The sequence below is a fragment of the Lepisosteus oculatus genome, chromosome 1 (assembly GCF_040954835.1).
Source record: "Lepisosteus oculatus isolate fLepOcu1 chromosome 1, fLepOcu1.hap2, whole genome shotgun sequence".
NCBI lineage: Eukaryota > Metazoa > Chordata > Actinopteri > Semionotiformes > Lepisosteidae > Lepisosteus > Lepisosteus oculatus.
This window is the reverse complement of record NC_090696.1, coordinates 64,011,359-64,025,771: the sequence shown is the minus strand read 5'-3', so window position 1 is coordinate 64,025,771 and position 14,413 is coordinate 64,011,359. Positions and strand designations below refer to the sequence as shown.

General features: G+C 36.0%; 1 protein-coding gene across 2 annotated transcripts in view; it reads right to left on the bottom strand.

The window, feature by feature from the left end:
* Positions 1–14,413, bottom strand: part of LOC102688442 (inactive ubiquitin carboxyl-terminal hydrolase 53) — a 57,144-nt gene that overhangs the window by 11,774 nt on the left and 30,957 nt on the right. For both annotated transcript variants that reach the window (XM_015345835.2, XM_015345836.2), the window contains exons 9-14: positions 12,308–12,457; positions 10,783–10,951; positions 8,339–8,500; positions 7,220–7,363; positions 3,830–4,544; positions 1,748–1,815 (exon numbers count right to left, since the gene is read on the bottom strand). In XM_015345835.2, the coding sequence (XP_015201321.2) occupies positions 1,748–1,815; positions 3,830–4,544; positions 7,220–7,363; positions 8,339–8,500; positions 10,783–10,951; positions 12,308–12,457 (1,408 nt within the window). The remainder of the gene's footprint in view (positions 1–1,747; positions 1,816–3,829; positions 4,545–7,219; positions 7,364–8,338; positions 8,501–10,782; positions 10,952–12,307; positions 12,458–14,413) is intronic.

The following is a 14,413-nucleotide window of genomic DNA, read 5'->3' as shown; positions in this document are numbered from 1 at the left end:
TTTTTTCCTCATCTAAATGCCACCTCCTGACATCTGAGCTATTTCATTTTCCAGCTCAGTGAGCACAGCTGGCCTCCTCAACCAGTTTATCCTTTTCATAAGGACATGTTACATGGATTTCATTTCTGGGAATTTGCAGTGGTTTTTAAATAGTAAATGCAGATTAGACTGCAGGGGCTGCTGTGCGATATTGTTTTGCAAGGCTGATTAACCAGACAGTTCACTCATTTGATAGAGCAGACAGAGCATAAGAAGGGTATACTGTGATATACCCATTTGCTGCTATTTCCTTCACATAATCTATTTCTATCCAGACTGACGTTATAAATAGAATCTGTGGATAGTTTTCTAGTTGGCTAGTAATCTTCTTTTTTATGAATAGAACATTTCTAGTAATCTTCTTTTTAACTAGCAGTACACTGAAAAACAGTTGGTGAGGGTTTGATACAGAGAATAACATTGTTCAGAAACACATACATAAAGCATTAAAATAGTATACAGTTTAATTCTGTATGTATTTTATTTTAAGAAAGATTATTGATTTCTTCATACCACAGCAGTTTCAGAACATTTAAGTAAGGTGGTACATAATTGTATTATGTAGACAGTAATTATTAAAATCTGTCTTTCAGTACCACAGTAGATAAGGTATATTTACTGTACTGGTATGTCACTTGCATTTCTTGTGATCTTATCTGCTACACAGACAGGTACATGGCCTGTTTGATTCCCTACATTTGTCCTGTGAAAAACACTTGACACGCTATGAACTTGTTTCAGACAAAATTATAACTTATGAAAACTGACTTCACAAAAGAAATAGCAAATTGTATCACCTACATTGAATATACCAGAATACAATTTTATTTGCTACTAGTCCTTATGACACTGTATCAGAATAATATTCTTGTTTAGTGTGCTACCTAATGATGAACCGTTTCTTAAACATTGTAAGTTTCCATTTTTTAATAACCTAATTAGTAACAGCAAAAGGCATTCATGCACATATACATCGGCACAAGCAAAAAGAATGGACTGACAGAATGAAAGAGCATTGATTAATTGAAAAAAGCCATGTAATCCCACCAAACCCAATGTGTTTTCTAGATTTTTAATATTTCCATGCACAATGTTGTAGGACACACTACATAAAATAAGCCTGAAGAAGGAATTACAGTCATTCCCAGTCCATTACAAATTCTGGAAACACCTATGTAAACGATCTGCATAGAAAGATTCCCCATATGTTGTTAATATTCCAGGTGAACCTCAGAAAAAGCTAAACAAAGTAAAAAGCTTTATTAAATAACATCTACTGTATGCTATGCGATATATAAAAAAAAAACACCAATCAAACACACCAAACAGTAAACAGTATTTGTTGTTTGGTGGGGAAATTTGTGGGAATAATAAACACTATCATTTCCAGAAGCCATCAGTGATAACCTGTTTAAAGTTGCAAATAACCTAAATTTCCTTTAATCCAGGAATTCATCTTGCAGAAATGTTTTAAAATATTAAACTGTAGCTGCGGTTTGGGAGGACCAGTACATATAGCTCAATAACAGTTCCTTTGCTTGGCTACACAGGATAATGTCAAACCCAAGGTCACAGACACAACATTGTTCATTGTTATTACTTCCTTCTCCTACTTCAGTGCAAGCATAGGAGATGATGAAATGTGAAACTGCAGCATTATGCAACAGGATATTTCCAAGCAAGATCACAAAATTATCCCGTCACTTACCATAGGAAAAAGAGGAATGCAAGCTGTCGACCACTGATTCATCACATCTGTTATGATGGAGCTGATCCCTAAGACAATATAAATAACTTTCAGTTTACTGAAGTAGGAAATAATGTAAATTAGCTTTTGAACGCAACCCTTTGGAAAATATTTTAAGCATTGTTTTAAGGCCATGTTTCTTAAGAGATTATTTTGAACCTAAAACCTCTAATTAATAAACACAAAACAAACAAAAGTTACGGATTCACATATTGTAATGTGAAACCTTGCCTTGCTGTAACATGATGCTAATCTACAAATCTGTGAATCTACATACTCTTTTCAATCATTATTGTTGCTCAAAATGGTGTATACCAGAGCTGTATAATTAAGGAACAGCATCTGGCAGACAGGAATGGCATCATACTTTATCATCTGTTCTCTGTTGGTAATGAGAAAAACACAGGCAGCTGCACGTCAATTAACAAAGGAAATGTTTTACAAACTTAGAATTAATGTATTTTTTAATTACTATTGAATGGTTGATTACCTATACAGAGAACCACAGTTTAATTGAACTCAAAGTTTGATTGTTTTTTTACATTTTTGGGCTTTGTTTTCCATATGGCCCACGGCTGTTGATGTGGTCCCAGAGAGGTAATTTATTATTTTGTGGCCAATTTGCAGTTTTCATTCCCATTGAGATGAAAGCAGTTTTGGTTACTTTGTTTGCTTTCATATTTTACAGAATACATGAAAAAGCACAGAGTGAAGCACTTATGCAGTTCCTTCAGATCACAGGAATTTTGCTTAAAAACCCAAACATGGCAAAAGGCAGAAACCTTTAATTTCTTACCATTATTTGTCCTTGTATGTATATAAATCAGAGGTCAATTGCTGCCTTTAACAGTACGCCTTCCCTTATTACTACTGTTTTATTAAAGCAGATATTAGTTTATTACTTCAGTATTAGCTTATTACAAATTGCAGAAAATAGGACTTCACTAATTATTGTGGCATAAAAATTCAAGTTAGACCATGTTAGGACATTTTAGCAGCCCGTACTGGATAACAATCAGCAATAAAAGAAAACAAGAAAAAAATATTTATCATATGATTCAATTGCAAACTGACCCGACTATGATAAGCTGTTTTTTCAGGTAATGTATGGTAAATAGGTATTATATCATACGTTAATATATATGAAATGAAACTTTTTGTTCACAGGTTGTTTTAGAAGAGAAAAATGCCTACGCAATTGTATGTTACACAACACACTTGGTACAACATATTTAAATTTTTCCATAATACAGAAAATGGAAAAGGCAATACACAAGTACAGATTTCATAGCAGATAAGACAAAAATGGAATTCCTAGGGCCCTACTTAAGCAAGGCAGTACACTGTACAAAATGGGACTACAATTATTTCTATGGATACCCTGCCGCACTTTATTCAATCAGATACAAGCTTTTTCTCATACTATTTTCATCCACATTTGTCCCACATTTCCTAAAATGTTTAAAACCATTCAAAACCGGTTTTATAGATTTTATATTAATCTCTTTATTTTACATCAAATAGGCAAGGGCATCCTGTTTTGCATCAATTTAAAAAGTGTCTATTTAGGACTTGAAACTGGAAGATGAAAAAAAAAATATTATTTAGATCGAAGAAAAACCTCATGATGGCGTTGGCATTACCCAATGCTGAAATATTTTCCCTTAGCTTATGGACAGTATTTTCCAAAATGTCTGTCACTATGGGAAATACTGTACACTTCTAGACATCGTTAATCTATAAGTAGGTAGCTGCGTCGGCATGCGTAGGCTACAAAGGAACAAGTAAAGGTTTATTCCATGCTAAAAAGAGAAGAAAAGAAACACAGCTGAAACGTTGTTTCTTTTCTTCTCTTTTCAGCATGGAATAAACCTTTACTTGTTCCTTTGCTCCTTAGGTTATTTCAGTCTCACTATTACACATTTAAATGAAGACATCATTCAAAAGAATTCGGTTCAATTCAAAATTTAAAATTCAATAAAAAGAATATCGCCAATTACTTTCCATCCTTTGAAACCCTTATACAAGGAAACAGTATCTTACCTTGATAACTGCACCTCTGGTATAGGTCTCAAGTCCTTAGAGCTAAAGTTTTCCACAACAGGAGAATCAAGATTCGTAGATCCGTTGCTGAGCCTGTCACTGCTTTCGTACCCAGATTCTGTCCTCTGCATTTTCCAGGTGTCATTGTGGACCTTATTGTTTACCCCTCCCTTAGTCCTCTCTTTCTCTGCATGGACTTTCCCCTCAGACTCCAGAGAACTCTTACTTCCCGTCTCATGCTTCTGCTCATCCTCGTAGATGGTCATCAGACTCTTCTGCTTGCGGTTCTCCTTGGGCCAGGAGGTGACATGCTCCTGGTCATAGTGGGTCCTGTCTCCCTGGTTTGGTGGCCTGCGCTTCGGGCTGTGCTGCCGCTTTTCCGGCCCACTAAAGACACTGTCCACGTTGAGCGTTTCCCGCATGGGTTTCCAGGCCTTGGGCTTGCTACGGCCTCCACTGTACTTCTCTTTGAAATCCTGACTGCTGTCAGTGTCGTAGCCATTATAGACGTCTTGCTTCATCTTGCTCTGTCCACTGGGGAGCCCTGGCAGGACTTGTACTCTATTAGCTGGCAGTCTGGGCTCATGAGCCCTACCTGGGGGGGCAATCTTATCGTTCCGTGAAGGACCTTTTCCTTGACTGCTGTACAACCTTTGGTCTGTATTCTGCCTGAATCCATTTTCTGAAGAGGGGTATGTCTTGTCTGAAGGCATATCTGTAGGAAAAGGGACATCAGACACTGTTAACACAGAATCCTCTGCCTCTTTATTAAATTGGAAAAGTAATGATACAATAATTGCAAAAAAGGAAGAGTAATGAGAGGACAGACTCCTAAATGCTGACTTTCCTGAGGAGAAAATGGAAAATTGCATTGTGAATTCTTTTTTTGGTGAAGATATTTGCATTACCATTGCTTCAACATACCGTACCACTCAAGATTCAGAGGGCATTCTATTATCTGATCAGTAAAGACACGATAAATCATCATGCTCTGTTGCTTAAATGAAGTCCTCATGCTGCAGTTATGCGTGCAACAGATACAGAAGACCTAGCTGCAGACTTGTACTTGAATATGGTATATTAAGGGTGGGTGGCCTTAATGGTCTTTATAGACTTGCTTGACAATAAACAGGATAATTTTGGAAGCCGCTATGGACGTTTTTTTCTAATAAAAGATTCCACGCTTAATCATTATACCATGCTCAGGAGATTTTTTTAGATGGTACTGACCACAATATCTACACAAAAACTTAGTAATGAACCATACAATAATTACAAGGGTGTTCTGTGTTGTCACTATACAGTATTTACCTAAAACTAGTAGCATTACCTGTACACCTAGTAGTGAATGAATTATATACCATTAATAAACCAGAAATGGGATTTAGGCTCAACTTTGTATTCCACTGAAATACACAGAGTAGTTATGTTACTCTTACCACTTTAAAATCAACTAGTTAAACTTGCTCAACAGAGCAAATAAACGTGAACTGAATCAAATGAACTCACCAGAGAAATCACGCATCGGAATTACCATTATGTTACTCGTGTATTTTTATAATCCATTGCTTTCATTTAAAATATTTCTCATAAGAGACCAAGTGCATTTTTTGTGAACCACACATTTCCAAAAAGAAAATCTATGTTAAGAAGCTACAAAGAATCCCACATCTTAGTCTTACCCCCCAAAAATCTGAAATGGAAATACATTGATTTAATTCTATGCAAGAAATATGTAACTGTTTATTTCCATATTTCAAGATTACATGGGTACATTCTCTTCTTTTCCTTTTTTATTCCTTTTTTTCTAGTCAATGACTTAATGCCCCATGGGGACGTTTCCCCTCAGGTCAGTCATTCTTGCTGTGTGACTATTGCTGTAAAGAGGTCTTTCAAGGATACTGACACAACAAATCAGGTCCTAGGTGGTTTTTGGCATAAAAAAACCCAAGGTGTTTAGACTGTATAGCACACAAGAAATACCTTCTAAAAGGCCGACACTGAACATGCCAGAACTATGACGCAATTGTGTTAAAGGGCTATGCTTTTGTGAAAGGAATGAGTACAATGAGAAGTCAGGAATGCAGTCTGACCTGTTTAATTCATTCCATGGTGGAACACTTGGTGACAGGGTTTATAAGTTAGAAGTGCTTCCCACTTTGTCTTTCTTCCAGTGTTAATGAGTTCAAGAGTATCATGGTCTTGTCCAATATTTACTTCATGTTAATGATGGAAAATGCATGGAATTTGCATAATACTTTTAGATAAAATAAGAATGGAAAGCTGCTGTTCCATTAGAAAACTATTTAAAATAGGTGGTGAGGGCATTTGCCGTTGTCCAAAGCAGAGTTGAGGGCATATTTAATTCTATCGTGTTTAAATTAACTCAATAGAAATAAAAAAAAAAACAGTTTTAAACATCTTCCCTTCATAATAATAGCCAAAACTGGAAATGGCTGGTTGTAAGTTTATAAGATGTCCCTTGATCTTTCATACATTATTAACAACATTCATAGAGGTCTGAGGTGAGGTGTCTTTACATAGTGACCTCAACTAAGACTGATTTTGTCAGAGCTGGACCAGAGGGACACTATGAACCCTAGAGCCAACCTGAACCTGAAACTGAACTACTGAAGCCAATCAGATAAGAAAACCTGGGACACAAACAAGGTCTCTACAGTTTCCTTGCCTCATGTAGTGACAAGACACTTGTCTGACTTGGATTGGTTTATATCTGTGGGTTTTGAAATGTAATTTACTTCTCTTTATGCAATCACTGTTCTGCCACAGGCACTACTGACTGAGCTTGTTGTGCCTTTAGTAGACAGATGATGTTCCCTTCTCTGCCATTCTGCACTAATTAAAATAAAATAACTTACATAATCCATCTAATATAACACACAATGACCTTCCATAGATTGTTATTTGAATTTGTCACACCTTTGAATTTTCCCCGATTTAAAAGAAGCCTACACAAACTTCTGAAAACCTGATAAAGTTGTTGACGGCTTTTGCTCATTAAACCAAAACCTACGATGCAATATTTTAACTTTGGCAAAGCAAACAATATGTAGATATTTCATATGATTAACATGTCCCTGGTCTACTACGTGTTCTGTGTGTTTGCAGTAAAAATGTTGAAATGTCATTAATATACAACAACAATTCTTACAGTTTTCACAAACATTTCCTATTTTCACAAATGTTCTGTAGGTGCTAAAAATAATTTATTTGCAAACTGTCAGCTTACCGTGGCAGATCCACAAGGCTCAAACATCAGTCCACTTAATGGGCAAGTTAGGCTTTGATGTACAATAACATGACACCTTGACTTCATACAAACAAGAGACTGAACTACAGGTCTTATTTCTTTCCAGGAACAACAAATACCTCTGTGTCTCCCAGACTCTTGCCTTCTCTGTCCCCTTTCAATCTCTTTCTTCTGCAAGTGAGTTCGGACCTCTCCTGCCTTCTGCGCCACCTCTCGGGAAATTTCTCTTAACTTGCTTTTTGGATCACCAGGCATGATTTTTACTGCAAATGCAAATGTAACCATTTGATTTTAAGCATGACAGCTTTAAAGACCCCTCTCAATGCTTTCAACCAAGTGTTATGCATTGTTATTATATAAATGAGATGGAAGCACAGGAAAGAAAGAAACAGTTACATAATTACAGTTACATTAAGGTTTTTTTCTCCTGCAGTTTCATAAAGGTAGAAAGTTTTATCTGTGGCAGAGAATCAAATTCGTGCTGTGAAACATACTGTACCACAATACCTGAAATAGGCAATGTGAAAAATAAATTCTCAAGCCAATGAGGAATTAACATTAAATATAAAGTTACAAGATGACTTCTTTTTTCTTCTGGGATTTATTTTTCCTGTGTAAAGTGTGGAAAGGCACACTTGATTTTATTTTTGTTTAGCAGCAAAATCATTGTTCATGGTATGTAAACTTGAGCAAATACTGTGCTGAAAAATGGTTGAAAAGTCAGTATTTTCCCAGAACCCTGAATGTGAAGTACTATGCAGAGCAAAAAATAATACATTTCCTGTTTAACTCCTTTCCCTAAAAAAGAGGATAGAAGCTACTATCAAAGAAAAAATAGCTTGTAATCTTTAAATAACTTTCTTTGCATCTCACTGATGAAAGTACCAGCCCAAAAAAGGTATGCATACGGCTGTTGAGGAACAAAAATAAAAAATGAATTATTATGTGAAGGAAAACAATAAGAAAGTGAAGTAAAATAGTCTATTTTCATGCAATAAGAAATTACACAAAGAGACAAAATAAACCCACTATACAACCAAATACCCTGTAAGAAAGCATGCCAGTAAGAAATCCTTCCTTTATTTAACATCAGCCCTAAACCTACAGTACTTATAATATTTCTCAAACAGACTGGGAGAACATCATATTCATGAGAATAGGAATGGATTACAATTCATACAAAATATTCCTGTGAACCAGCAAGACTTCATTCCACTATAGCCTGCGGCTTGCCTCACCTGGTCCTCGTCTACCACTTGTCTGGCCAGCACCTCTGATAAATCCTGAATTGGAAGACGGCTGCAGTTTCTGCTTGAAGCTGCTTTGGTTTGACAGTAGGGCACTGACATTCTCTTTTGTAAGCTCTAATTTCTTTGCTGCGGAAACTGGTACATCATGTACTGTAAAGCAAAAATAACATTTTTCATTAACGGCAGTACAGCGAGTTGCACCTCAAAGCCATTACTATTCTACAGAACTGTTGTTGTTGCTGTTTTATTTCTGGAAAAAAGGTGCAGAGTATTCACATACAGAGAAAGAAAATCTAATTAAAAAACATCTTTACCATAGAAACACTTGAAATGTAATTAAGGGTTATAAACTATTTATTACAAAGGTGGATTCACATCATATAATCAGTATTAATCCTCTGTTCTTTGTGGCAGTATACAGTATTACACTTCATCATCTTAAAAGCACATCACTGCTGATGCTTAAGAAAGTACTCAGGAGCTATATTCTGAAATATACCACAGTCTGCTCCTTTAACTACTTATATAAATCTGTATTATTTTAACTTAAATTTAAGAAAGTGGACTGATGAAGGAGGTAAATAACAAGAGACCACTGTTGCCTTGGTAACTTGGAGACATTCCAAGCAGTGGAGTTAAGAGAAGATCATTAGAAAAGATAAAAGCCGAAATAAATCCCGCACTTTAATCCGAGACAGAAATGTTTATCTGTTGTCGTCAACAACTCTTTATATTGTCACTTGGCAAACAGTGAAAAGTTTTGATCAGAGCTCTGTATGTAGGGGGGTTGATTTTATAAAACATACCCCTTGGGTGGTGTTCCAAATTTTCCATAAAGAGAAACTTTCTGTTACAGTAGAAAAACGTAACTAATAATTGCCAGACAGTTCACTATAATTCAATATGAATTAATAAAAATAGAGATGATTATAAAAAAATACCATGCACAAAATATGATTAGCTCAAAAATAGCAAAAAACAGAACAAACATTGCCCATGTTATAACCAAATTAAACATTTGTTTTCTATTCTCTCCCTCGATCCAACAGAAACAAATAAAAACTTCTCAGAAAAGCCAGACCTCGCAGTAACCACAGCAATCTGGGGCAGAACAGTTCCTAAAAGGTGCATTTGAGGACAGAGAGAGCGAGTTTAAACTTCAATGAAACACTTGTACACTGAACAGACACTACGTCTGAAGCAGTGATACAGTTCTTCTTAGCAGCCAGAATGTCCTCAAAACCACAAGTAAATCATAAATCAGAACTATAGCTGTTATGAATTCAGCAGATCTTCCTAAGAAAGAGTTACACTTTGCTAATTAAAGCAAAACTGAACTGAACCAGAACAGAGCTAGTAAAATACTCGGTGTTGGTATCTATCCATTAATTACTGTATATGAAGGCCGCTTTTGAAATCAGGATTTAAAGGAAGGAGAAAAAGTAAAATTATCCAATTTAGATTAGAAGTGTAAAAAAAATATGATCAAATGATTTGAAGAAAGTTAATGGTTTTAATGGCTATGCCTGAATTATGGAAAAATATGTAGATTTTACTGATGTATATTTCATGTAAAATGATACTGATATATATTTCATAATATTATCAGATTGTCTAAAACATCTTCACTTTTATTACAACAAGTGAGTGTGGTTTAGCTCTGCTTTAACTGGTAAAATTGACTTTCTTGCTGTGAAAACATTGTTTTTCATGAATTGTAGGACATGTGAAAAATTGCTAAAACTGTTTAAAAAATAGAGCTATCCAAATCGACTTGTGTAGGTGTGCATCACACTGTGACCGAAAACCTGTTCTGATTTTATTAGAACACCACTGTTTTGAGGAGGTGAATCTTTGGTTAAAGGAAGATGGGGTTTTTGTTTTCCTCTTTGGGAAAACTGTGGATAAACTGCTCAAATAGAAAAGAAATGAGTTGGGCAGTCTGCCCACAGTGGAAAACCTAGATAGTTCTGAATTCACAGGAAGTGACCATTGCTTCACCAATGACCAAATAAAAACAGCATTTCTGAGCAATGACACTGCGTGTTTATAATTACACATGTAACCCACACAGATATTTTTAGACTCCAAAATAAAGAAAGAATATTGTTCCACAGCTTTTTGGACAGTGTGGTTAGTCAGACCATCACTAAATAAAAATGGAAACAGGAAACAACAGTCAACCAAAAACACGTAAAGGTACAAACAAATTCCTTGAAGTAGCAACTGCAATATAGGAAAAACAAATGGTTTCAAATGCCTGAAATGCTAGTTGTGTAGGATAATAGTTTTACCTTGAGTTATGCTGCAGTTAGAACAATGGGCAGCATATTGTACTGGCACTACTTGAAAAATGTCTGGTTTCATGACAATAACATGGAGGCAAACAGTTGAATTATTATGAAATGACATTAACAGGAAAGAACACTGACCTGAACCATCGCCATTGACTGAAGATTTGTAATGAGACCAAAGGGTGGTCTGTCTTGGGGCATCCTCTGTGGAGACTGCAGTTCCATCAGGATTGGAATAGAAAAGGAGAAGGGGCTGGAAGTGGCCTCTTATGCATTTAGAAACCACATCTTTCCATTTTGAGCCAACCTAGTATCAAGAAAATTCAAAGGCATGAGAATGGGAAGAACCAAAGTACATCAGGAACAGGAAGGTGGAAGTTAAAGATGCCGTTTCTTACAATAAGAAGGTATACTATTCAGCTATTCTAGATCATCTAAAGGAAACAATCAAATAGCTTTGCCGTTACCTTCCGTGCTTCAATTTGCTTATCCGTGTCATAAAATTAAGTTTGCATTTCTATTGAATACAATTATTTTTTTAATGAAAACACTGAAGATATAACTATGCTCTTAAATGGGGTCAAATTAGAATATTCTAAAATGTCACTTCCCCTTTTCATAAGTTTTTAATATGAATTCTTATATATTTTGCACAAGTAGCACAGTGTTTGTGTCTTAAAAAGTCACTATGGGTAGTGACAAATAAATGGCATTTGTCAGGCAAATTGACAGGTTTGTGGCTGGTCAGGTAAAAGCTACTGGATAAAATATACATAGCTGATAAAGTTATAACAAATATGAATATTAACTATAAAACATGAAAACTGAAATAGTGTTACTTGCAAGACTCAGTTTTAGAAACTGATAAAAATTGTGTAAAAGCTCTGAGCCATTGCCAGCAGTGACTGGAGAATACAATGCTCTACCACTGCTGCAGACACCAAAGCATCTTACGACATGCACATCTAATGTCAGAGTTTAAAAACGATTCACCAGCGCTGGAATACTGAGATTTCACAACATGAGGATTACAACATAGATAACCAATGGGTGTGGTACCTCCAGGATGCAGGAGGGAGGACATTTTTCACTCTGGGCTTTAGTCATCAAAAAACACATAGTCATCTAATTTTTAATAAAGATCAATGTTTTGCACCAAAGCAGTTGTATGTCATCATAGGTTTTTAACAGGACAGTAACTTATGACCACTTAAATAGATTTCTTCTCTCCTCTGGCTTTGAACGATCTGAATTTAGCAAAGTCTCCCCGGGCTCGACCTTATAAGCAGATTTTCCTGCATGTTTTTTGTCATTTTAAAGATGTTTTTATATTTGCTATTTATTCCTACTTTTAAAGTCAAGGTATTTTTCTTAAGAAACACTGGCAGCCAACAATGGAAATGTGTTAATGTACATTAACTGCCAGACACAAGTCACTTTTGCCAGACTCAGCACGATGTACAGGTAGCAGACTGCCTCAGAAGCCTTCATTTTTAGAATCTCATCTGCACAAAGCAAACAATTGCCTTTTCTGCCTTTACATGCTATGTTTGAGAAAATGCACTAGATCCCATTTTGCTAACAAAGACATCTAAGGCTGAACAGTTAATGAATAACAAAACCCAAGACTATCTTAAAAGCAGTCCTGCTCTTTAATACTTACTTCTTTCACAGTGGCATCATCAAAGAACACCCATTTGGAAGATTTGGTGTGATAAGCAAAGGCACAATAGTGTTTGCTGGTATAACAGATCATTCCCACAAGAATTAGGTCAGTCTTTTTTGCTTGCTCATCTGTGACTCGATAGAAAAGCTGGAAGACACAAGTGAACCAACTGTAGTTTAATAAATCAAGAGGTGACAGGGGAAAAAGCACGGCACCTCTATGGCACAATAATGCATGGAAAACAAAGAATATTAATAAGCGAATAATTTTTTGTTTAACTCAACATTAACATCAACAGTAAAATTACTGTGATGACAACAGCAGAGTCCACAGGGATCTGTATTAGGACCATTGCTCATCCTTATGTACATCAATGATCTAGATTCTGGTACAGTTAACAGACCAGTTTAACGATTAGACCAATAAAGGTAAATTAGTAAACACTGTACAAACTTCAAAGGAAATTCTAAATGACAAAAATTAAGACTGGACAAACACCTGGACCTGATTAAATTATTCAGAATCTTCAAAGGCACAGAGTTAAACCAATCAATTTTGTCAGAAATGTGTGTTGAAACACAAACACCCTGGCCTTTCAAGAACAATTTGGGAAGATCCTCGAATTACCTAGCTACTAGCAACCAAAATAGACTGAAGGGTAACAAATGAGATGTTGCCCTTAAATAATAACGGCTCACTGTTAGTCACAAAAACTGAAAAAGTAAAAGTTTAGCTGTGAAATTGACAATTATACATTTGCCTTAAGGGACCTGAACTAATACTCCAACAGCCATTCACACAGAATATAGCAATATTAAACATTGAAATGTGAAACTGAACCCTTTAAAGTTAACATAGAATATTTTGTAATATGAGAAATTGTGTCTTTCAACATTGTGACACCATTTGACAATACTGTTTTGAGTGAGATTATAATCCAATAAAACGGTGACTGCATACATCTTTACAAAGCAATTACAAACTATTCTGTTATATTACACTAATAATTCAATTGAAACAGTCAGGTCCTTGGTGACCTTCAACAATAGATTCTAGGGAGGGAGTTATGCCACCACAGCTTTGCCAATATCACATGTCCTCCAAACAGTATGAATCAGGCCCTTTGTAAAGTTCTGCAGACGTCTGTTAAACTAATCCGTGACTGGAACGTATGCAAATCCACTAAACAAGGAAAATGCATTTATTAATGATCAGCTAAATATACGGACCTGCCGTGCTTAAAAGGACATACAGTACATGCAATTTGTGAAGTAAGCAGCAAAACAAAGATTGACTTAGGTGTTTTGAAATCTCACACACTAGCTGAAAAGGAACAAGTAACAGGTTTATTCCATGCTGAAAAAAAGAAGAAAGAGAACACAACGTTTTGGCCGAGGAGCCTTCTTCAGGTGTGCTTCTTCAGGGCCTACGCATGTTGACCCAGCTACCCACCTGAACTCACACACTAGCTGTCTGGCAGAAAGCGTAGTTTGTGATTTATATATATATATTTAAGACACCAAAGGAAAGAGCAGCCACAAAAGGACAACAGCTCTGTACACAATGCTCTTGGAAGAAAAAAAAGACAATCAGATCCTCACATAGAACTATCTAACTCCTCTCCCCTCCCTTTGGGCAGCTTGCAACATGTGGCACAGCTGCCTTTTCCAGTGGGAGATAAAACTGTGTATCAGTAGGAAAACAGGGTAAGGCTTCACACACCTAAGGGAACTGATTATGCAACTAGAGAACTTAAAGTGACATGTCACCATTTTCACACAAGCTAAAACTAAACAAAAACAAAGAAAAACAGCAACCACTAGGGATAAACCACCACCAAATAAATACAACTTAAAGCCACAGCTACTTACTGCTTCCATGTTTTCATTTGAAATAAAATACAAAATATCTTAGGGTTTGGACTGGTTACATTTTCTGTACTTTCTGTATAATGGTAAAATGTTTCTTTATTCCTTGCATTCAGAGCCTTAGCAAATTTAATCAGATGACTTAGCTGTGAGTAGAGGCTAGCAACCAAAGATTATTTCTGTTTGTGCAATCAGCTTGGCTTAGATTTTAGACCGCGATTGTGTTTTGAAGCAG